Source organism: Piliocolobus tephrosceles, chromosome 17 (assembly GCF_002776525.5).
Source record: "Piliocolobus tephrosceles isolate RC106 chromosome 17, ASM277652v3, whole genome shotgun sequence".
In the NCBI taxonomy this organism is placed as follows: domain Eukaryota; kingdom Metazoa; phylum Chordata; class Mammalia; order Primates; family Cercopithecidae; genus Piliocolobus; species Piliocolobus tephrosceles.
In genome coordinates this window covers 22562255-22585452 of record NC_045450.1, presented here as the reverse complement: position 1 = coordinate 22585452, position 23198 = coordinate 22562255, and the positions used below count along the sequence as shown (strand labels likewise).

Here is a 23198-nt window from a genome sequence, read left to right as displayed (position 1 = left end):
AACTTGGCCCCGAGTGGCAGGACACAGAGAGAAAACCCATCTTCAGGAGTTGGTACATTCTGCTTATCCCTAACAACCAGAGACACATCCCTTCCTAGATGACTGTAAACTATCCATTTTATTCAGTTTCCGATCATGCTAGAATCGAATCAAGGTGACACATCCCTTTACTGAAAATGTTATGCTCTTTCTCTCTCTATATATATATATAGATAGATGATAGATAGACAGATAAAATATATGTATGTGTATGTGTATATGTGTGTGTATATATATATATTATATATATATATATAGAGAGAGAGAGAGAGAGAACCTGTGTCCCTTCCTGAAAAACATTTATGAAATCTTAACCATGGCCAGGAGATTCCAATAAGCCCCCACACGCCCACTCTTGATCAAGAGCCTTGATTCATTCTTAAAAAATCCCTACATTTTCTACAGAGCCCTTCTAGTGAAATTTTGTCAAGCTTTCCTTCCTGAAATCTGTATTATAAAAACAAGACATCTTATTTTCCTTTTCCGGTTATAAAATTATATGATAATATTTGAAGATGTTTCAAAATACGACTCACCCCCTATTCCAAACCCTGAGTCTCACTGGTCTGTGAGTGATTCTTGTAGATTTTTAAGAGAATGCCTTTCCCCAAATGGTAAGTTTTGAGATGATGCCTGACGACTGCTATCAAATGCTTAACATTTGAAAATAAATTCACAAAACACAGAAGATGAACAGATGGTCTGTGAGTTTTGTCCATTCTCTGTAGCTTTCCACCACTCTCTGCAGCAACAGACAAAAAGGAGTTTGAGCCAACCCCAGGTGGGTGTATTGCGAGGGAGAGGCGAGCTGTCCCCAGGCCTGCACCATACGAAGCATCCGTTGTCTTCAGGGGCCCCGCATGAGGGCTGCATCCACAGAGACAGGGTCTTTGCTCTTTATTCCAGCTGGTGGGGACAGTGCCAATGGGAAAGGGGTTTAGAGGCATCAAGGTCCTCTGGCTGTCAGAGCGGCCTTTGTAGTGCCGTCCCATCTCGTTTCCTGGGACAACCGGGAGTGAGCGTTCATCCCGACTACACTTGCCTGGCGGCACTGCAATACTCCAGAGCTTGGTTTTGAAATGCCAGCTTGGTCAATTTCACAGCAGTTGGGTCACAGGTTAGGCTAGGAGCTGATCCACACCAGGTGTATCAGTTTTCTGGGGCTGTGGAAACAAATTACTACAAACTGAGTAGCCTTAAACAGTGACAGGTGTTTTCCCACAGTCCGGGAGGCTGGAAGTATGAAATCAAGGTGTTGGCAGGGCTGTGCTCTGTCTGGAGGGTCTAGGGGAGAACGCATTCCTTGCTTCTTCCAGCTTCTGGTGCCTGTTGCATCCTTTAGCATCTAGTGCCTGCATCTCCCTCTGCCTCATCTTCTCATCACCTTCTCCTCTGTGTGTCTGTGTTATCTTCCTCTGCCTCTCCCTTATAAGGAACCTCGTGATGACATTTAGGGCCCACCCTATTAACCCAGGGTCATTGCTTCATCTCCAGATCCTCCATTCAATTACTTCTTGCAAAGACCTTCCTCCCCACCCCCAAAATAAGGTAAACTTTCCAAATTCCAGGGTTAGGACTTGATATCTTTGGGTGGTCATTATTCAGCGTACTACTCCGGGCCTTACTCACCATGACAGATGCCCTAATCTTATCCTGCTTTCCCTCCCTTTGTGGCCAAGTCTCTTCCCTTCAAAAATGTCACATAGACCCTAGAGAAACAAAGCTGGGATGGCTGAAAGAACCCTGGGCTTGGGGTCAGCAGAAACAAGATTGGCTGGATTTGTCAGAGGCAGTCACCTGTCTCTCTCTCTCTCTCTCTCTCTGTCTCTCTCTCTGTGTGTGTGTGTGTGTGTGTGTGTGTGTGTGTGTTTCTCCTCTCTCATCTCTACAAGGATGGCAGTGGTCAAGGTAAACTGCACCTCTTCCTCTTTGCTGCACTATTACAATGGCCTCCAATTATTTTCCTGCTCCTCTTTCTCTACAAACTACATTCTCTAATACAAATCAGATCATGGCAATTCTTCGCTTAAAGTTTCTGTAGGGAGACAGAATAAAGGCCCTCCCAACACATTTACATCCTAATGGCTGAAACCTGTGAATATGCTCCTTACATGACAAAGGGGACTTTGCAGATGTGTTAAGGATCTGAGACGGGGAGATTATTCTGGATGATCTAAGCAGTCCCAAGGTAATCACAAGGGATGCAGAAAAGTCACAGATGGAAAAGGAGACATAGAGGTTGCAGAGATGCACTTTGAAGATGAAGAGGGGACATGAGCTAAGGAAGCAGGCAGCCTCTAGAAGCTGGGAAAGGAAATGAAGCCAATTCTCCTCTTCTCCAGAAGGAACCAGCTCTGCTAATGCCTTGATTTTAGTCCAGTAAGGCTGCTTTTGGACTTCTCACCTCCAAACAATAATATAATGTATTTGTGTTGTTTTAAGATATACAGCATGTGACAATTTGTTACAGCAACAACAGGAAAGTAATACAGTCTTCAAGGGATTCTCATTGAACTTAGAACAAAGTCAAGCTTCTCAGCAGGGTCTACAAATGCTTACGTGATCAGACCACTGACTTCCTCTTTGGAAGGAATCTTCTACCACCTAGTCCAATGCTTACCAGTCTTCAGCCATGTGGTTCTACTTTCTGCTCCTTGACAGGCCAGCCCTCAGGTTCTAGCTCTTGACGTTCCTTCAGTCTGGAATGCTTTGCTCTGGCTCCTCATCTTTGAGCTCAAAATATCACCTTGTCAAGAAGGCCCTCCTTGGCCCCTTAGGTTAAACAGCTGACAACCCAGCTATTTACTGACAACCCAGCAGGTCTAAACCCTGCTGTTTCCTATCATGTTATTCACCATATTTAATATACATTTAATATGCATCCCTCCTAAACATCAGCTGCATGAGAAAAGGACCCGTGCTTTGTTCCCATCTGGAACAGTCATTCATTCTAAAGAGAGATTTGTAGAATGAATGAGTGAAATAGACCTTCTGTGTCCAATGATCTCTCTCCAAAGGCGTGGGCTCCCTGCCATTGGTTCAGCCCCTGTAGTATATTAACAATAAGCAAATCACCCCCAATCCAGATTTGAGCCATGAGATGATAGAGGATGAGATTTGGAGGTCATTTGTGCTTGTTCCTCTTCTCTATCAGAGAGTCTTCTCCCCTTAGCATAATTTCCTGGTATTTCCTCTTTGCTCATCTATTTCCCTTGAAAGTCCTGTGCTGAGCTCTGCCCAGTTACAATTAGTAGGATTTCCTGAAGACGACCTTGAGGTCAAATACCTTCAGGGGTTCATCAACTAAAGTCCCCTTTTGATTTCTGCTGCTTAACTAGGGCATAAATGTGAATCTGGTGCTGCTCATGTCTTAGGGAGTCAAGGAAACTCCTTCGAGAGCAAGGGCCCTTAAGTTGTGTGGGTTTAAGGAAATACTAATTTCTTCTCTGTTTATGAGAGGCCCAAATCATTATGTTTGAAAGAATCTCTTTCATCTGGATTAATTGTGTCAGTCTGATCATTCACACCAGCTCGGAAAGTCTCAAAGAAGGGATCCTCATAGTCCTTGCTCTCAACTCCGACTTCACCTCTAGGGAGGAGGGTTGACCTGGCTGGTCAAGATTGAGCACGTTTATTGGACACAGTGCTAAGACACCTCCCTCCCTTACTCCAGCCCATATTATGTGGTAGACAGCTGCAGACATGGCTCGCAATAGTCTCCATCTTGCCTATTTATGCCTCTGTTTTTCCTGCTCTCCATACCACAACAATCAACACAGAAGACTTCCGTAACCAAATGTCTGGGAGGTTTTCCTCATCAACAAGCAGTGGACATCAGCTGTGTATCTTCCAATTCAATTCCTACCCTATCTACCTGGAAATAGCATTAGATCCCATAGGGTGAGGACTCAGCCCCCAAAACTGCCCCCTCCCCACCCACCAGATACCAGTCACAAATCCAGGCCCCTGGAACTTCTGATCAACCAACCTCTAGTTGGGGTTTCTACAGTCCCCTCTCTGGGATTGATTAATTTGCTAGAATGGCTCACAAAACTCAGGGAAATATTTACATTTACTTGTTTATTATAGAAGATATTACAAAGAATACAGAAGAGGATGTCTTGCATAGGGTGAGGTATGCAGGAAGGGGCGTGGAGCTTCCATGCCCTCTCCACTGGGAGAAATATGGAGAACCACTCTCCAGGAACTTCCATGTGGTCAGCTATCTGAAAGCTCACTCAACCTTATCCTTTTGTGAAGTTTTTATGAAATCTTCATGATATCAGCATTTCTTCCCCCAAGTATGGGGCAGGGGACCGCCTCTGAAATGAGGGTCTTATGACCCACAATCAGAAAGCTGGGGGGAAGATTACAGTCCTGCCTGAAGGAGGGCAGAAGAAGGTCAGAGAGCTTCTATTTCCTGAGGTCTAAAGCATCCAACATTATAACAAGACTACCACAAGGGTTATGGGAGGTATGAGCCAGGAACTGTAGATTAAAGTTCTACATCATATGTGTGTGTGTGTATATTTAATACCACAATATCCTTGTGTAATTCCTTCCCCTTGAGTGTGGACTGGGCCTAATGACTTGCTTATAATTAATAGAATACAGCAAAAAGGATATAATGTCACTTCTATGATTAGGTTACAGAAGAATGGGGCTTCCAGCTTACTGGTATTCTCATTATATTGACTTCTTAGTGTGTATAATTTGATGAAGCAAGCTTCTACTTTGGCAAGACCCACATGGCAACAAACTGAGGGCAACCTCCTGCCAAGAGCCAGTGAGGAACTGAAGACCTCAGTCTGACAGCTCACAAGGAACTGAATCCTGGCAACGACCATGTAAGTAAGCTTAGATGTGGATTCTTCCCTAGCTGAAATTTCAGATAAGACCACAGCCCCAGCCAACACCTTATCTATCGCTTATGTGAAACTCTGAAGACTCAGCTAAGCTGTGCCCAGACTCCTGACTCACAGAAAGTGCAGATAATAAATGTGTGTTGTTTTAAGCTGCTAATTTTGGGGGTAATTTATTAACAGATAACTAATACAACCCACCTGATATCTAGTTCTCTATGGAGTCCAATCACTTTAGGATTAGGATCCCATATTGAATATGCAGCCAAATCTGCAAATCATAATAAATTCTTCATTTTCTAGGCGTTGTCCTATATGCATTTATTTCCCTCTTGGATCTTGTGAGGAGTCGTCACTGGTTGACAACAAAACTAAATGTTCTTGCATCTCTTGTCCAAATACCACTTTCATCTCACCCTGACATCTGCCCTGATTTTGGCAGGCTATATGCCAGGGAGACTAGCATTTATGGGGAAAAGTCCTTAGTGGATGGAGTGTGGTTCACTCACTGGGCAAGTCCCCTAGAGCTAAAACTTTGTTGTGTTTGGAAATTGGGATTCCATTTTGGAGCCAACATTGCTTGTCTAGGAAGTGATGAGCAGCAGAATTCTGTGTAGGTCCCACATCAAAACAAGCAAAGATATAGGACCTGAGATACTGGGCTTTAGGGTATTTATTTATTTTGCTTTTTTAACTTTTACTTTGGGTTAGGGGGTACATGTGCAGGTTTGTTATATAGGTAAACTTGTGTCATGGGGATTTGTTATACAGATTATTTAGTCACCCAGGTATTAAGCCTAGTACTCATTAGTTATTTTTCTTGATCCTCTCCCTCTTCCCACCCTCCACCACCTGATAGACCCCAGTGTGTGTTGTTCTACTCTGTGTTTCCATGTGTTCCCATCATTTAGCTCCCACTTATAAGTGAGAACATGTGGTATTTGGTTTTCTGTTCCTGTGTTAGTTTCTGAGGATAATGGCCTCCAGCTCTATCTATGTCTCCGCATAGGACATTACAGGTGGAAGTGGATTGGGTATCCCAGATTTGGTTCCTATGTATCTTGCTTTGCATTTCTTCTTGATTTCACCAGCATCTGAGCTTGTATGTGAGGTTAGAGAAAGAATCATGGCAAGAATAAGCTCTGAGGATTTCAGAAATTTGTCCTCATTGGGTTTGAAGCTCTTAAGTTGGCTGTGGTCATCCAATTGACAAGCCTAAACTCTGCTATCATGCCTTTGTATGTTGAGATTGAAGAATCTGACTGTGGGAAAGTCCAGACTATTCCCAGCAATTTCTTTCCATCTGTTTTATTTCTTCAGTGCTCCAGTCATCAGATAATCTTCCAGCCGACTGAAGATACACAAGCAAGTCCATCAGAGACAAACTGGGGAGGCCAGGCCAGAAAAACCATATCGTGAGCTAAATAAGTGGTAGTTTTTATTAAGCCATTAGGTTGTGATATGGTTTGTTACTCAGTGCCAAAAATTGACATAGACTTACATCATGTGTATGTTTCCTTCAACTCGTCTTCTTGATGGGTTTTGAGATCTTGAAGGCAAAGAACTATAACTCATCAGAAGGTCCAATTCAGGTCTCTGCCTTGGGTGGTGAGCTTGGCTATGAAACAATAGAGACTACTGTGGACCAATGCAACGCCAGGTGAACCACTCCTTTAATTGTTTATCAGTGTTGACCCATTTCTCATACATCACTAGCTTTAAGAATCTTTGGAGTAGCCCCAAATTCCCATCTACAGAGGATCTAACACTGTGGTTTCCTTCCTGGGCATACATCCCCTCTGTTCCAAGAACAACTTCCAATTTTTATTCAGAGAGTTGTTTTTCACTTATTCCCAGTTCCTGTGTTTTGAGTGGCACTCTACTCCTAGCTGCAGAGGTGCAGCTCATCCTATGTGTGATAGACATTCTGTAAGATGGTCCTTAAAGACTTCCACTTTCCAATAGTCTCACTTTGCAAAATCCCTTGCCCTTGAGCATGGGCTGGGCTTACTCATAAAGAACAGAAAACAGAAACATGATAGGATGTCACTTCTGAGATTAGATTGCAAAAAGACTGTGGTTTCCAAACTGGGCACCCTCACTTGAATCATGTGCCCTAGGAGAAGCCAGCTGCCATGTCCAGAGGCAGCCCTGTGGAGGGAACTATGAAGTGAGGAACTGGGGTCACCAACAACCATGTGAGTAAGCTTGGAAATGAATCCCATCTTCCCCCAGCTGAACCTTCACGTGTGACTACAACCCTGGTCAATAGCTTAACCACATCCTCATGACAGACTTTATACTACCTAAGCCACACGCAGATTCCTGATCCACAGATATTGAGAGGTCATAAATGTTTATTGCTTTAAAGTTTTGGGGTAACTTGTTACACAGTAATAGCTAATACAACTTAGGTTTGGCCAATCAAAGCACCTCACTTGCTTCCCTGCTCCACCCACAGTTCTTGGCTCAGGAATGCACATGTGACCGGGCCGAGTCAACTGGAGTAAACTACAACACTTTTATAGGACCTCCCACTCTTTCTCACTGGACATGATCCTAGGAGGATGACAGGCCAGGATTTCTGCAGCCATGTTGTCCCTACAAGTGGGGAGTCCTGGACTATCTTATTGGTCTCTATAACACCAGTAGCCAGAACTGTGCTTGGCTCAGAGTTGGGGCTCAATATTTATTAAATGAAAGATGGGTTTATATCTGGCAGAGGGGGAAAGTGTGAGAAGCTGGCATGGAATGAGGAGGAATAAGAGGCGGCAATGGTAACCTCTTCTACATAATACTGTCTTAAATGGAATGCATGTTCAAACATCTGTAGAATCCCAGGTATTTTTGTTTTCTAAATGTGATGCCTAGAACACAGTTTCTTCCTAAAGTTTAAATGGGCTTCAGCCAACTTTAACTGGCAGAGTTTCTAAAATGCTGCAAAGATTAGTGCACTAGGTAAGATAAATGGATTCACTGTATCTTTCCAGTGCTCCATTTACTGAGGCTTTTTCAAGAAGGGAAGAGATGAATACACGCTGTAGAGAGTCATAATGTACGTAGCGTGAACAGGTTTGCTCTTTTCTGCTACCCACTAGCCTTAGCAGCTACAAAGGCATTTGCTACAGATTGGATTACTCTATCTTTTGAAAAGAAAACAGAAGCATGACTTTATTCAGAGAAGAAGGTATCAGGTTGACACCCAGTGATTTAGTACTGTGCCACTCTGCTGTGAGAGTGTGTAGCTCCTTATCATGCCAGCAGGGTTTAGAAGCAGTCTCCCTTATTTCTCCCTCTTCTCTTGGGCCTCCCTGCACAAGCTGTTGAAAACAAACAAACAAACAAACAAAAAAAAACAGCTTTAACCCCCCCACCCTTTTTTGGCAGGTGCTAAGCTAAATTAGGAGAATATAAGTAAAAGGTAAGTCATTTTACAAATAGCAACATCCTCATGGACAACAAACAAAGGGTTCCCTCTGTACTGACACCAGCCTCTTTCCTGACTTTTGTCATGGCTAGAATAAAATCTTATGTACTTTGTGCTAGATACATAAGCTTAATAAACACAAATCACATTGAGTGGATGACTGTGCACATACCCTGATTAAGGGCACAAGAAAATATGAAGGTCCTCAAACCTGTGACTCACGAACGACAGGTCTCAACCTCAAGTGGCTACAGCAGCCAGGGAAGTGGATGGAGGGTATAAGACAACAGGGGGTGATGGAGACTGTGGCAAAATGAGAACATACACTGCTTTTAAAGGAGACAGCATTTCTCAGTTCTGTAGAATTATTTCCATGTGGAAACATAGGCTTAGAGCTGCTAGTCTTTTGTTTCTTTTTTCAAGGGACTCTAAAAGTACAGGAATTTATATAAAGTATCTTATTTTTTCATGTTCACAACGGTTTTAATTAAATAAAATTCCATGTGAGTAAAATTAAGCTTATCTAATGGCCACAAACTGGATCTTCAGTTTGTAACCTCTGTAACATGATCCATTTAAGAAAAGACATATAAACAAGAGCTTGCATATAGTAATTCAGTTTAATCATATCAATTCTTAAACAAAAAATTTCCTCCAAGAGACAATAGTTCACAGTAACTGCAAAGCTTACTCACAATTTTTAAAAATATTGGTCATGCTTAGCATTCAAAGAAGATATTATAGAATAACTGTAAAAACTTTTACCAGGAACATTAGCTTCTGACTTGAAAAATTACAAATACTGAAGCATTTTGGTATCAGACACAGTAGTTTTGACATTGTCTGTTCATTTGATGAGTTTCTGGAAGTTTGGAAAATTGTATCTCTATAATTGGATAATGCGCTTATTCTAAACTAAACATTTTCAAATGTAGAAAACAAACTAGCAAGCTACACATACAAAGAAAAGCCCTCTAAGACAAGCTTTCCACATGTTGAATGCCAGCATGTGCACCGTGAATCCTGGAAGACTAGAATTGATACGTACGCTTGGCCTGAAGTCTTACACCCCAGGCTCAATGATGGAGTTTGCATTCACCTACACATTAATGACAAACTCTGGGTTAGTGTAAGAGAAGCCAGCAAATTCATTTTGGTCCAAGTTCATGATGAAGAGTTTGTCAGTGGGGGTCAGTTCCACAGGCTGTCTGGTGAACTCTTTGTCGAAGTTGGAGGTGTCTCTCTTGTCTCTCTGCCAAATGGAAAGTAAACACATTAACACAGCATAAGAAGAAAGACACAGGACCAAGATACGCCAGTCATCGGGTGGCTGATGCCGTCTCATGAGCAGAGTCAGAAAGAGCCCTGTGCTGAAAATTTTTAGCAGCTGCACTCCACGTACTAGCTTTCATTTCACATTGTATGTTGGCTTGGGGATAGAAACGTGGTGGAAATTTTCTAAGAAAAGAAATGTCATTGAATTTCTGTAAGAATTGTCATAAAGTGGTGTGTGTGTGTGTGGTGGTGTATTTTCTTTGGCTTTAGGATGAATTGAATTGGAAGCTACTTATTACCATGCTTAATGTTATAGAAATAACCATTAGGTAGAGCGTCCTGGAGAAAACCATTCAGTAGCAGCCCAGGTGGCTAGAAGACCTCTTTCTTTGAAAAGGTGAACTGCTACCCATCTACTCTGCCCCCAAGAAGGCAGAATGACCATGTGGAGAAATCAGATCACTGCTTAATGAAAGGAATTGACCACTGTCAGCTCGAAAATCCACCCGCAGACTAAAATTGGGTCTTTATCAGGCAGAAGTTCTCTCCAAAGACATTTTTAGCATGTATCTAGTCAACAAACTATGAGAGAAAACCCAAAGCTTAAAGGAAAGTGTGTAAGGGGAGCCTTAAAACAAAATAAAACAAAACAAAATAAACTCAAAGCAACTCGATTCTCCTAGTAAGTCTGACATTTCTTTTTTTGTTCAGTAGGGAGGTGGGGAAGAAATTCACTCCCATTTACTAGCAATTGTTTGGGGCAAGTCTCACCAGGGAATATCAGAATGTGGGCTAATAAAGGAATCTGTATGATGCGCCAACCTCCTTAGGGTCCTTGCAAGCCTCTTGTCTTTTCTCATCATCACCACACCCACCTGGGGCAGGTAGAGTTGGAGTCCTCACCTCCTATATATGACATATGAGAGAACCGAGGCACAAGCAGGCAGGGCGGCATGCCCAAGATTTCAGAGGGTTCCTGATTTTTACCTGACAACATCGCTGCTACATAGGCCTCATCTCAGTCCCTCGGACTGGAGGGACAGCCCAATGGCTGTTTTATTACAAGACAACCAGAGAAGAAGGCCTTGGATTCACTAGTGCCCTGCACATTCCCGGGCTGCAGCCAAAGTTGTGTCAGATTATAAAGGCCAGGGGGTCGGTAAGTATTGACTAACTCATGAGCATTTGAGCCATCAACACTCAGGCTTTAGGTTTAGCCCCCTAATGGGCACTAGCTGTTAAGGATCTCTCATTGCTGGGTTCACTCTCCTTTGCAAAACACCTTTTACAAGACTTGCTTCTTTGTGGCTGCTCCCCTGAGATAGGTAAAATGTCTCTATGGAGTTCCCTCCTTATTCTTGCCGTGTCTGTGTGAGAGTCGGGGAGTGAGGTGGACACACAGGTCTCATGAGTACACATGGGTATGTGTGGCTAGAGTGGAGCAGGTTAAGATGCTGACAGAGCTGTTTCCTGGGGTCCATCTCTACCATGTCCCACCTGCCCTGTTTGTCTTGTCCTGTCTGCTGTTAGCCTGTGGGGTGCTACAGGAATTTCCATCCCCCAGGCGCTCCGTGTGTTACTTCCGGTGTTCACAGCAAAGCTCGAATGTCTCCTCTTTAATATTGTCTGTGCATCTCTCGCCCAATCCCCATGAGTCACACTTTAGCATCCTTTAATTATCTTGATTGCACTTATTGCTTTCAGAAATTGTCTTGTTTATTTATTATTTCTCTCCAAGAAACAGTATTCTTGGAGAATTTCTTGGAGAGCAACAATAAACAGGGTCCTCATCAGGTTCTTCACTACTGTATTTCCAGTGCCAAGAAGAGTGCCTGGCACACAGTAGGTTGTTTGTAATTATTTGTGGAATAAAGGAAGACTTGGGATATGCCTCTATCCTTTTTACAACTTATAATTACCCCCGAGCCAGAAACTTTACTCTGAGGCGAAACAATGGAATGTATTCCCATTGATCCTAAAGGTCTTCCAAATGGGCCACTGTCCCTTTTGAACCCCTTTATAAACTGAACTGTGTTAGGGCCCTTAAAGGTCTGAGAACTCCAGGACAGTGTGTGAGCTAAAAGGCAGGTACATTTGGAGCTAGAAGACACAAACCTGCCTTTTTTTTAGATCTCCCCTGGTGTGATCAACCCTATTTCGCTTTCCCTGCCTGTGGGCATCTTAGCAAACATTACCTTCTGACCAGCCCCACCTTGGAAAGCCCTGTCCCCTTTGTTGTGCTGGTGATGGCTAATGCTTCAGATAACCACAAGGTCCAGACAGGACTTGCCTTTATGGACTTTGCCCTGTGGGCAGATCCCCAGAGAAAATACTCCTGGATTTTACCACAGAAGTTGGGAGAGAATGAGCTTCTCTGTTGAGATCATTTCTTTGAGGCTGATAGCATCTGAAGCCATGTGAGAACAGTAGCACTCATCCAAGGAGGGTTATTAATTCTACTGACCTCCCATTAACCCCCCAAGAAGGCCCTTGTGGCTATGGCCCTGTCCTCTCTTAAAAAAGCTCTGTTTCTCAGTTTCTTCTGCACTGGAAATGTGGATAGAAAAGGAAGTGGTAGAAATTCTGACTTTCCATGGAAAGTTTCTCTAAAAGAGATTTGACTTGAGTATCTATTTCTGCAAACTATTAAACTTTTGAAAAATAATGGCAAGAATTTGGAAAATGTTGAGTGCATTATATAAACACACTATATTCCTTCCTTCCTTCTTTCCTTCCTTCCTTCATTCTTTCTTTTTCTTCTTTCTTTCTCTCTCTCTCTTTCTCTTTCCATCCATCCTACATTGTTTTCTAAAGTTGTCTCAGATCATTTGTCAATGGCCTAGTGTTTCTCCATGGTTTTCATCTTCCTGAGAGCATGTCCAAGCAAAATGAGATCATGAGCCAACCACCAGATGAGAGACCTCAAATCTTGCCTGTTGGTGGGCCTGGCTCAGAGATGCCTGTTGCCTTGCTACAGAGCAGAAAGTGCCCTGCACTGAGGATCAGGACACCCAGGTTTTTATCCCAGTTGACTGACTTTGGGCAAGTTCCTTCCTCTTTCCAGATGCCAGTTTCTCAACGATAAAGTGAGGGGGCTTTGCTCCGATTTTCCTCCTTCTCTAATTGCCTAAACTTGCCAGCTAGAACTTCAAGTTTGCTTCACCTTAGGTCCTGATTGCCACCATAGTGGGGACAGCAGGGACAGTCCCCAAGCCTGAAGCAAGAAGAGGACAGAGAAGGATGAACTGCAGGAGACTTTGCCTAAGCAGAAGTCCAAACCCCATTTTTCCGTAAAGATGAGACATCTTACTTCAAGGACATTTGTCAAGTTGTTAAAATTTCCCTGATGGTCTCTCAGAAGCCCTGGAACTTCTGGAAATCACTTGAACTGTGATAAGAATTCTCTTTAGAGCTGCCTGAGAATAGTGGGACACGGCAGGTGAGGAGGAGGAGTCACCTGCTGTCTTAATCCGCTCAGACAGGAGTGAAATTTCTCCCACCCAAGGGTTTCCTTGGGCTTTAGGGAGCTTGCAAAGCTGTTTGCTAGAAAGAATATTTAGTCCAAGCTGGGAGGAGTAGTGATTTTGATAAGAAAATCAAGAGCCCCATTCATGTTCCCAGCTGGTCTCTAAACTTGACTTTGGGCTCCAATATCCTCGTTGGCTCTGGCCAGGTCTTCCCACCCCACTATAGGCCACTGGCAGCCCCTGAATGGGCCACAGCCCCCGCCTCTCCGAGTAGTTGAACACTGGGGCCGAGATTAAAGCTCCACAGTTAGTTCCTTTCTCCTGAGTTCCCTCCTCAGTTCCCACTTTGTAGTTTAGGTCCACGTTTTTCAAAAAGATCAGCTTTCCTTGAAATAGTATTTCTTCTTCTTTTCTTTTTTTTTTTTTTTTTATTGTATCTCGATGCTAGAAGAAAAATGGCACATAACAGAGATCCAGATACAAATGAACATTTCCACAAACATCTTGCAAAACAACGTCAAAGTGAGGAATACAACCATCTTTGTTTCAAGAAACGGTGTCTTTTTCAGAGCACTTAATTAGCTTTCTAAAGCCAGTAACAAATCTAGACAAATCCCATTCCCACAGGCCTCAGTCTGCTAGGCTCTGCAGCCGTCTTCTCGGTTAAATCAAAGCAGGTCGTCAACGTGGTTCATAACATTTGAACACATATTTTAAAGCATGTGTAACACTGTGAGTCACTTTTTTTTTTTTTTTTTTTTGCATTTGAACATCAACAGAAACAAAACCCCAAAGCAAATAAAGTTTGAAATGCAATGTAAAACCAGGGCCCTTTGGGGGCCTTGCTAGAGTGACTGTGTTTTTTCAGGGAGTGGTGCCAAATGCCCTTTTCAAGTAGTTTGGGGATGAGAGTGATCAAAGACATAAAGTATCAGAAACTACAACACTGAGGTAGCACCCAAGCTGGTTGCCCTTTGACCCCTTGAAGTGCTTTTAGGCTGAGACTGTCTAAAAGCACATTCTTGGAATTTTAGAACTTTGATTGATAACTTTAACTTTGAGTTTAAAAAAATAATAAGTAACATTTTATTTTGAGCATGTTCTTTTCAAGGTCTGGTGCCTCCAGAACAGGTGAAATAGAGGGATTCCTCTTAGGCAAAGCAACCATACACTTGGATACAAGCCAAGCTCCAGGCCCGGAAGTAGAAGAGTACTGCTAACATCCAATTGTCCACAGATTGGATGGTTTGGGGTGAATATGGCAGTGCAGAAAAAGAGGGAAAGAAAGCAGGCATTTTCTCTCCCCATTGGGTCTACTTAGCTGACATGCTGCGGAAAACAAATTGTAAGAGGACTTTGATAATGTGTTAATTATGCAGCTGCATTTTCCATAGGCCATCTGCATAATCCCATCTCATAGAGATGCTCCAAACTACCTGAGGACATTTGGGTTCTGAAACACTGTCACTCTAGTCTCATCAGAAAATCAAACATGGATGCAACTTGGCAATGAAAAACATAAAAATGTCACCACAATAGCCGTTGAGCTTGAATGACAGAAATGAAGGACGGAGATCTACACATCTACTTAGCTCTTGACTTCGGGTTTTAAAAATTCAGAGTTAACAAAGGAAAATCCTTCGAATTCTGATTGGTCAATATTCCTGATGACTTCCTGGTCGGGAGGTGTTAGGACTGGTGGATGGCGGGTGAAAAATCGGTCGAAGTTTTCAGCATTTCGCCCACACTATGAGAGGGGAAGAAAAGAACTTGTGGTGGGTGGGAAAAAAACAAAAACAAAAGCCAAAATAAAACAGAACCTAGCATAATCGGGTGTGCTTTTCTCCAATCCCTTCCCTTTCAGAAACTCAGAGAGGTTGTTTCAAATGATCAGAAATGAGAGCAACATAAAATGCAAAATTCTCATGACCTTTGGTGCACGACCTTGGGTTCCCGACCTTCAGTTTTTGTAGCTCATGAGCCGTTCCTGGTGTCCTTCTGGACAGTCAGGAGATGGATGGCAAAGGCATGAGATGGTGGGGCCAGAGGCATGTGGCATGTCCCCCCAACCCACCCCGAGAAGTCAGCCAAGCTCATCTGTTGGAATACATGGGATCAAGGCACCTGAGATGTTTCAGGGGGTGCAAGATGCAAAGTAATGACCCATTTATACATCACCTGGGAGATCCCAGTGTTTATAGCAGCAGACCCCTCAAAGTGCTGTCCTCCAGCTCTCAATCAGGAGCAGTGGATGTTTTCCAACTCAACAGAATACAATTTATAAACTCCAGCCAATGGAGGAAGATCCCAATGAAGAGCTGGGTTTGATGCTTGCAACGCCTGGGCAACCACGAGGCTCCTGGTTAGCTGGAGCAGTCATTGACCATTAAGTGCAACATGCCAGGAGGTAACTTCAGCCACTCCCTCTTCAATTAGGAAGGAGGAATGTGGGAGGAAATACAAACCATTGTTTGGTGAAGCAATCAGGTTCTAGAGAGAAAATAGTTGCCATTTCTCACCCATCCTGCTGGTCTTTCTATATTAAAAAGGCCCCTATCTGAGGCAGAGTTATAACACATATGTGCATGTACATGTGTGTACATGTGTGCATGCATGCACGAGTGCTCACACCTGTACATACTAATTCCCACCTAATGAGAAGGGGCAAACCACTAATTTGGGGTCCCTTGTTCTTTGCCAGCAAAACCCATTTGCACAAAAGCTCTATGCATTTCCAACACAGTATCTATAGGGGGTAACCACAACCTAATAGTATAATAGTAATAGTAGTAATAATAACCATGACTGTCGCTATTTATGATACATTTGCTTTATGCCAGTGCAAAATGCTCTTTACTGGGAAGTTCTTTACTTGCATTACCTTATTTAATCTTCCCAATGGCCCTATGAAGTGGGTATTATCATCTCCATTTTATAGATGAGGGAACTGAGACCAGGGAGATTATGTATTTGTTCAAGGTCGCACAGTGAACCAATAGCAGAGCAAGATGAATCAGGTCCATCTGACATCAGAGCACAAGTTTCTGGCTCCATTTTACAAGCAGAGTGGCCGTGCACGGTGGCTCACACCTGTAATCCCAGCACTTTGGGAGGACGAGGCAGGTGGATCACGAGGTCAGGAGATTGAGACCAGCCTGGCCAACATGGTGAAACCCCATCTCTACTAAAAATACAAAAATTAGCCAGGCATGGTGAAGGGTGCCTGTAGTCCCAGCTACTCAGGAGGCTGAAGCAGGAGAATCACTTGAACAGGGAGGCGGAGGTTGCAGTGGGCTGAGATCATGCCACTGCACTCCAGCCCGGGTGACAGAGCAAGACTCTCTCTCAAAATAAATAAATAAATAAATAAATAAATAAATAAATAAATAAATAAATAAATAAATAATACAAGTATGGTGGCAGCCTGGTGGCTGATTGACTAATGGAGTGGGGAAGCGGCTGGCGGGAAGACAAGGATGGGGATGATGAAGTCTCTGGTTTGAATAACAGAGACTGTGGTTGTATGAACTGAGAGAAAGTGGGAAAACTGAGAAAGATGATTAATTCCATTTTGAACAATGACTTTGAGAGGCCAATGAGAGTCCCGGTGATGACCAGAAGAAGTCAGAAGCACAGGTTCTGGGCCGGGCGTGGTGGTTTACACCTGTAATCCCAGCACTTTGGGAGGCCAAAGTGGGCAGATCACCTGAGGTCATGATTTTGAGACCAGCCTGACCAACATGGCAAAACCCTGTCTTTAAAAAATTAGCTGGGCTTGGTGGTGCATGCCTGTAGTCCCAGCTACTCAGGAAACTGAGGTGAGAGAATTGCTTGAGCCCGCGAGGTGGAGGTTGCAGTGAGCAGAGATTGCACCACTGCACTCCAGCCTGGGCGGTGATGGGAGACCTTGACTCAAAAAAGGAAAAAAAAAAAAAAAAAAAAAAGCACAGGAGGAGAGGGCTCTTGAAAAACCTTTTTTTTTTTTTTTTTTTTTTTTTCCCAGCACAGAATATGGGGAGTGGATAAGAGATAACAAGAGTAATAAAAACCAGTCAGCACTTTCATTGAAACAGACATTTGCCAAGTGTTTTTGCATATATGACCTTTTTCATTCATGTAACAACTCTGTGAAATAGATGTTTTATTTCCATTTGCCCATGATAAAAATGCCCCTTAAAGTGTCTTAGGACAGCACGAGGAGAACCAGGAGAGAACAGTATCAGCCAAGCTAAGGACTAAGAGGAATCCCAGGAGAAGGGCACTGGTATAACTAAAATATCTTTAAGAGGTCAAATAGGAGAGTTGCTGAAAAGGGATCATTGCAGTTGGCAACTGGGGCGATACTGATGAGAAATGGAGGGCTGCCACTGAACTTCAGTTGCTGGAAGAGTGAAGGTACATTGAAAAAGTCAAGAGGTGCATGCTCTTCTTCTAAGCCTCTTTGTTGAGGGAAGCAGAAGTATTTGCTGTGCATGCAAGGGACTGAGGTCTCCAAGAGCCTCTGCCTCCTGCTCACTTCTTATCTGAGTAAAAGTGAGTCTGGGGCTGGGCGTGGTGGCTCATGCCTGTAATCCCTGAACTTTGGGAGGCCGAGGCGGGTGGATCACCTGAGGTCAGGAGTTTGAGACCAGCCTGGCCAACATGGTGAAATCCCATCTCTACTAAAAATACAAAAACAGCCAGGTGTGGTGTCAGGCGCCTGTAATCCCAGCTACTCGGAAGGATGAAGCAGGAGAATCACTTGAACCCGGGAGGTGGGGGTTGCAGTGAGCTGAGATGGCACCACTGCACTCCAGCCTGGGCAACAAGAGGGAAATTCTGTCTCAAAGAAAGAAAAAATAGTGAGTCTGTAGACTGAATTCAAACCCCAGCACTCTGCTGCCCACTATCTGTGCAATTCTGGGCAAATTCCTTAAAGTCTCAGTTTCCTCTTTTGTAAAAGGGGAGCAATTTTAATTCCTATCACATTGGGGTTGTGATATGAGGATAAAATGAGAGAACGCAAGCAACAGGTACTGAGTATGTGATCAACGCATCATGGCTCCAAGTATTATTTAGTTCCCATTTTCTACTCCAAATCCCTACAGACAGATAGCATATGTTTCCTATAATAGGGCGTTTTCATGGTGTTTAAGTTTTAAATACTAAGGAAACAGTCTTGAATTTTTAAATGACTCTTGTCAGACTTAAGGAAACCTATTTGTCATTCCAAGCTGAATTGCTTCTGCTGTTTTTGTTATCTTGGCTTCAGGTCTCAGAAAATGAGAACTCTCTGACACAGTATCAAGACCTGGGGACTGTTCTGCTGGCCAGTGGAGGGAAACTCCCACAGAAGGATGCCCCCTCAGGGTAAACTCAGAGTGGTTAGGATTGTTGTCCAGATTCATTTGTTTGTTTATTCATTTTCTCATTCAGACGGATTTATTGAGTACTCACTATGTGGCAGGCTCTGTGCTAGCAGAAAATGATACAAAATCCATGCTTCATGGAACTTACATTTTACTGGGGAAGAGAAGCAACAAATAAACGAGACTAACTGTACATGTGAATATATATTTTAGTGCCAGAGAGAGATAAGTGATGTTAAGAAAAATAAAGCCAAGGCAAGGCGGGGTGACTCACGCCTGTAATCCCAGCACTTTGGGAGGCCGAGGCTGGTGGATCACTTGAGCTTAGGAGTTCATGGCCAGCCTGGGCAACGTGGTGAAACCCCGTCTCTACCAAACATACAAATATTAGCTGGGTGTGGTGGTGCACACCTGTGGTCCCGGCTACTCAGGTGGGCTGCGGTGGGGGGATCACTCGAGCCCAGGAGGCAGAGGTTGCAGTGAGCAGGGATCAAGCCACTGCACTACAAACTGGGTGACAGAGTGAGACTCTGTCCCAAATTAAAAAAAAAAAAAAAAAAAAAAAAGTAAAGAAAAAAAAGAAAGGCCAGGGGATGGAGTGAGAGTGATGCCATTTTCAGTTTGGAGGAGATGACCTTTGAGCAAGACCTCAGTGGAGTGAGAGAGGGTGCCCTTTGGATGTCAGGAGGGAAGGCACTCTAGGCAGAGGGAGCTGCAAGTGCAAAGGCCCCGACAGAGCTCACCTGGCATAGTCACCAAGCAGCAATGAGGTCAGTAGGTCCAGAGCAGAGTGACCAAGGGGCCACAGAGTGGACCACGAGCCAGAGCAGCGTCCTTGATGTCCTTGATGGACAGTGGATTTTCATCTCAGCTCAATGGGAAACTGCTGGAGAATGTAGACCCCTGAATGACATGATGACGTATGTTTTGTTTTTATAGTATTTCATTGTTTTAGAGACATGGTCTTGCTCTGTTGCCCACGCTTGAGTCAGAGGCATGATCACAGCTCACTGCAGCCTCAAACTCCTGGGCTCAAGCGATCCTCCCACTTTAACCTCATGAGTAGCTAGGACTACAGGTGTACATCACCACGCAGGACTAATTTTTTTTTTTTTGTAAACACGGCGTGCATGTGTGTTGGGGGGACTCACTCTGTTGCCCAGGCTGGTCTTGAACTCCTATCCTCAAGTGATCCTCCCACCTCAGCCTCCCAAAGTGCTGGAATTCCAGGTGTGTGCCACCAAGCCTGGCCCTGACTTATATTTAAACAGGATCACTGGTGTGGTGTACAAGGATAGATTAAATGAGCGGGGGACAATAATGCAAACAGTGCAACCAGTGAGGAAGTAGTTACAATAATCCAGGTAAGAATGACGGGGGCTTGAAGGAAGGTGATTGGTAGGGGGATGGAAAGATGCATTCAGGTGTGGGGTATGTTCTGAATTCAGAGTTGACAAGATTTGCTGATGGATCGGGTGTGGGGTATGAGAGGAAGAGAGGCATTGTTGGTGACACTGACATTTTTGGCCTGAGCTAATTAGTGAGAGAGGAACATGAGGAGTAGAGCCTACTTGAGAGGGGAAATTTAGTACTTGCTTTCCTTTATGATAAGTTCAAAATTCCAGCAGACAAGTCAAGGAGTCCCCTCAGCTGTGGGGATTGCAGAGGTTCGGGGAGCTAGACTGGTGGCCATGGCATCAGGGAGACACTGCCGCAGTCATCCACAGGAGAGGAATGGTGGCTAGGACTGTAGAAAAGGGAGGTGGAGCAGACAATAAAGAGGTGCTGGTGGCAGGGACTGCTGGTATGGCATCCTGGTGTGGCTATAAGGCAGATCTGTGCGTGGTTTTCTTTGGCCTGGGTGTTGGAACCCAAGCCAGCCGGTGTAGGAAGCACATTAGCTGAGACACGAAGCATCTTCAGGGACCATTTTTCTTTAAAAACCATCAATTTCCCATCCACGCCAGAAGGCTGTTGCTTTGCCTGGGCCTCCCCAGAGGCTGTGATGGGAGACAGTGAAACAGCTTCTGGCAGCTCCACAACCTCCCTCTCCCTGTCCCCCTCCCTCCTGTCTCAGAGAACAATGAAATCTTTAAGTGAGATAGCACAGAGGAGACGCAAGAACGGGGGTTAACCAAGGGGGTGCGATACAGAGGGAATGTGATTTCCCTGCTAATCAGCGGCTTACCGGGCTGGCAGATCACAGCCTCCCTGTTAAGTGTTTCTGTGTTTTTCAAATGGAGCTGTCACTGACCATTAGCTTCAAGAGCGCTCCCTAAATGGAGACGTCAGCCCTTGGGAGACACAGCCCAGATCAGCCTCCTGCCTGCTGTGTCCTTGAAGTATGGGCAGCTCGGTGGCTGGGATCTAATTAAAAACGCACCATGGATTGCACCTGCATCTCTGACTTGTCTTGGGTGAACACTTCAGCCTCACTCAGCTTACAAAAAAAAAAAAAAGGAAAGAAAATCCGACCCCCTTGTCATCAGGGTACATCAATGGGGCTCCTGGAACAGGAATGGGGGCCAGAAACCAACAGGGTTATTTAAACCACAAGCACCTCTTTCAGGATTAAGGAGAGGAGTAAGAAGGTTGATTTGTTGAATTGCGCTCCTGAATTTAAGAATCAAGACAGTTTGACAAGCTTATCTGTGACCTGTTACACGTAAGCTCTTTTTCTTTTTCTCTTCTCTTTCAATTTGTTTCATTGAGTTAATAACAGAGTCTTGCTATTGAATGTGGAGTTGGGTTGGTCACCACTGCCACAGGGATCTCTTTTTTGTTTTGTTTTGTTTTGTTTTTTGAGACAAGGTCTTGCTCTCTTGCCCAGATTGGGGTGCAGTGGCGTGATCATAGCTCACTGCCACCTTGAATTCCTGGGCTCAAGGGATCCTCCTGCCTAAGGCCTTGTGAGTAGCTTGGGACCACAGCTGCGCACCATCATGCCCAGCTAAAGGAATCTTTTAAAGATGGTGACCGGGTTATGCCATTTCCCTGCTCTTATCTGCAATAGCTCCCCATTGCCCAAAGCCCACACTCCTTAGCATGGCTTGAGGGGCCGTTTAGGACCTGTTTCTGGACACTTGGTCAACAACCCCTTCCCTGCCCATGTCCCCAACCCCCTGAGACACCCTCCAGCCATACTGAAATATTTCCAGTTCCTAGAACACTCATGAATTCTTGGAGGTGACTCCAAGCCCTTGCACGGGCTGTCTCCTCTGCCAGGAGCACTTGCTCCCACTCCTTCCCCATCCATCCAGCTATCTCCTGTGCATCATTTCTGTCTCCATAGCAGTGTCACTTCCTCCACGAGATTTTTCCTGACCTCTCCTCTATACTCCTGGGTTTATCCCATCAAGACATAGGGCGTTCATCAAAGAATCATTAGAGAAAACAAATATGGACCAATAGGGAAAACAGTTAAATAAATAATGATACATCTATTTGATGTATTACCATGCAAAACACTTTTAAAAATTAAAAGAAGATGTAGAAGAATATGAAATGACAAAGTTATATAATTACTAACAGTGTGTACAATATCTTTCCATTCTATAAATTATATACACAAAGGTATATGTGATATCTGTACACATTTTATACACAGGCTTATGGAGATTAGAAGAATTACAGATGGTTTTAATCTTTTTCCTTTTCCCCTTTATGCTTGATTATATTTTTAAAAATTTACATAACAATCAGGTATTATTATTATTTTGTAATAAGAAAAGAAGCTGTGAAAGCTATTTTAAATGAGAGAGCAATTATCATGGAAGAAATTGAAAAATAGAAATAAAGAGAATGGGAGTATTTGGGTAAACTGTTAAGGTTAGCCTGATGCCACTTTAACATGCTTCATCTTAGTAAAACACTCTAAGGCAGCAGGAGAATCGAGTGAGGCTAGGAGTGTGAGACCAGCCTGGGCAACATAGCAAGACCCGATCTCTACAAAACATTTAAAACTTCTCAGGGCGTGACGGCACATGCCTGTAGTCCCAGCTACTTGGAAGGCTGAAGTCGGAGGATCGCTTGAGCCCAGGAGGTTTAGACTACAGCAAGCTATGATCATGCCTCTGCACTCCAGCCTGGGTGACAGAGTGAGACCCTGTCTCAAAACAAAATGAAACAAAAAAACTCCAAAACAAGGGGCTGCTTTGACGTGTATTTTGGTGCTAAGGGATAATGAGGAAGGCTAATATTTGGGTCTTATAGATCCTCTGCCTAGCAGCATGCCAGACGCTGGCGATATATAAGAGGGTACCTGTTCTTGTCCCCATTGAGCTTAAGGTCTAGCAGAGGACACAGATGCACACACAGGCCACTGCATGGGACCATGGGACAGGTGCTGCCATTGAGCATAGAGGAAAGGAACCCAAAAAGGGCCAGGAACACTGTCTGGAGGAAGCGACATCTCACTTGAGTGGGACCTGCAAGAGAGACACTGCTTCTTTGGAAGAGGAAAGAGCCGGAGAAGAAATGGAGGTAAAAAGAGGGTATGGACAGGGTAAGATGGTGGAAGAGAGGATAAGGCTCCTCCCTGCTGCTGTTGTCTAGCCAAGTTTGATAACATGAGGCTAGTGGCTCAGGGAAGCTACCTGCCCAGCCTCCATCAAGACACCAGGGCACCTTCAGGATAACAAGACCAGAAGGTCACAATGAAAAGACATCCAAGTTACATAGCCTAGGCAAAACGACAAACGCATCTTTCTTTTTCACATGTGCACATCCAGTGAAACGCAGGGTTGTTTCTATGCCTTCCAGTTGCCCACAGCCGAACACA

The 23198-nt window shown here is 44.0% G+C and overlaps 1 protein-coding gene across 2 annotated transcripts in view; it reads right to left on the bottom strand.

Moving 5' to 3' along the window:
- Window positions 1–8929: 8929 nt before the first annotated feature.
- PRKCB (protein kinase C beta) overlaps window positions 8930–23198 on the bottom strand; it is a 382686-nt gene continuing 368417 nt past the window's right edge. Inside the window, exon 17 of one of the 2 annotated variants that reach the window (XM_023189314.1) lies at window positions 8930–9580. In XM_023189314.1, coding sequence (XP_023045082.1) covers window positions 9428–9580 — 153 coding nt within the window. In that variant the 3' untranslated portion in view covers window positions 8930–9427. Of the gene's footprint in view, window positions 9581–12367; window positions 14818–23198 lie in introns of those variants that run through there. The other variant, XM_023189313.1, reaches the window with a different exon arrangement.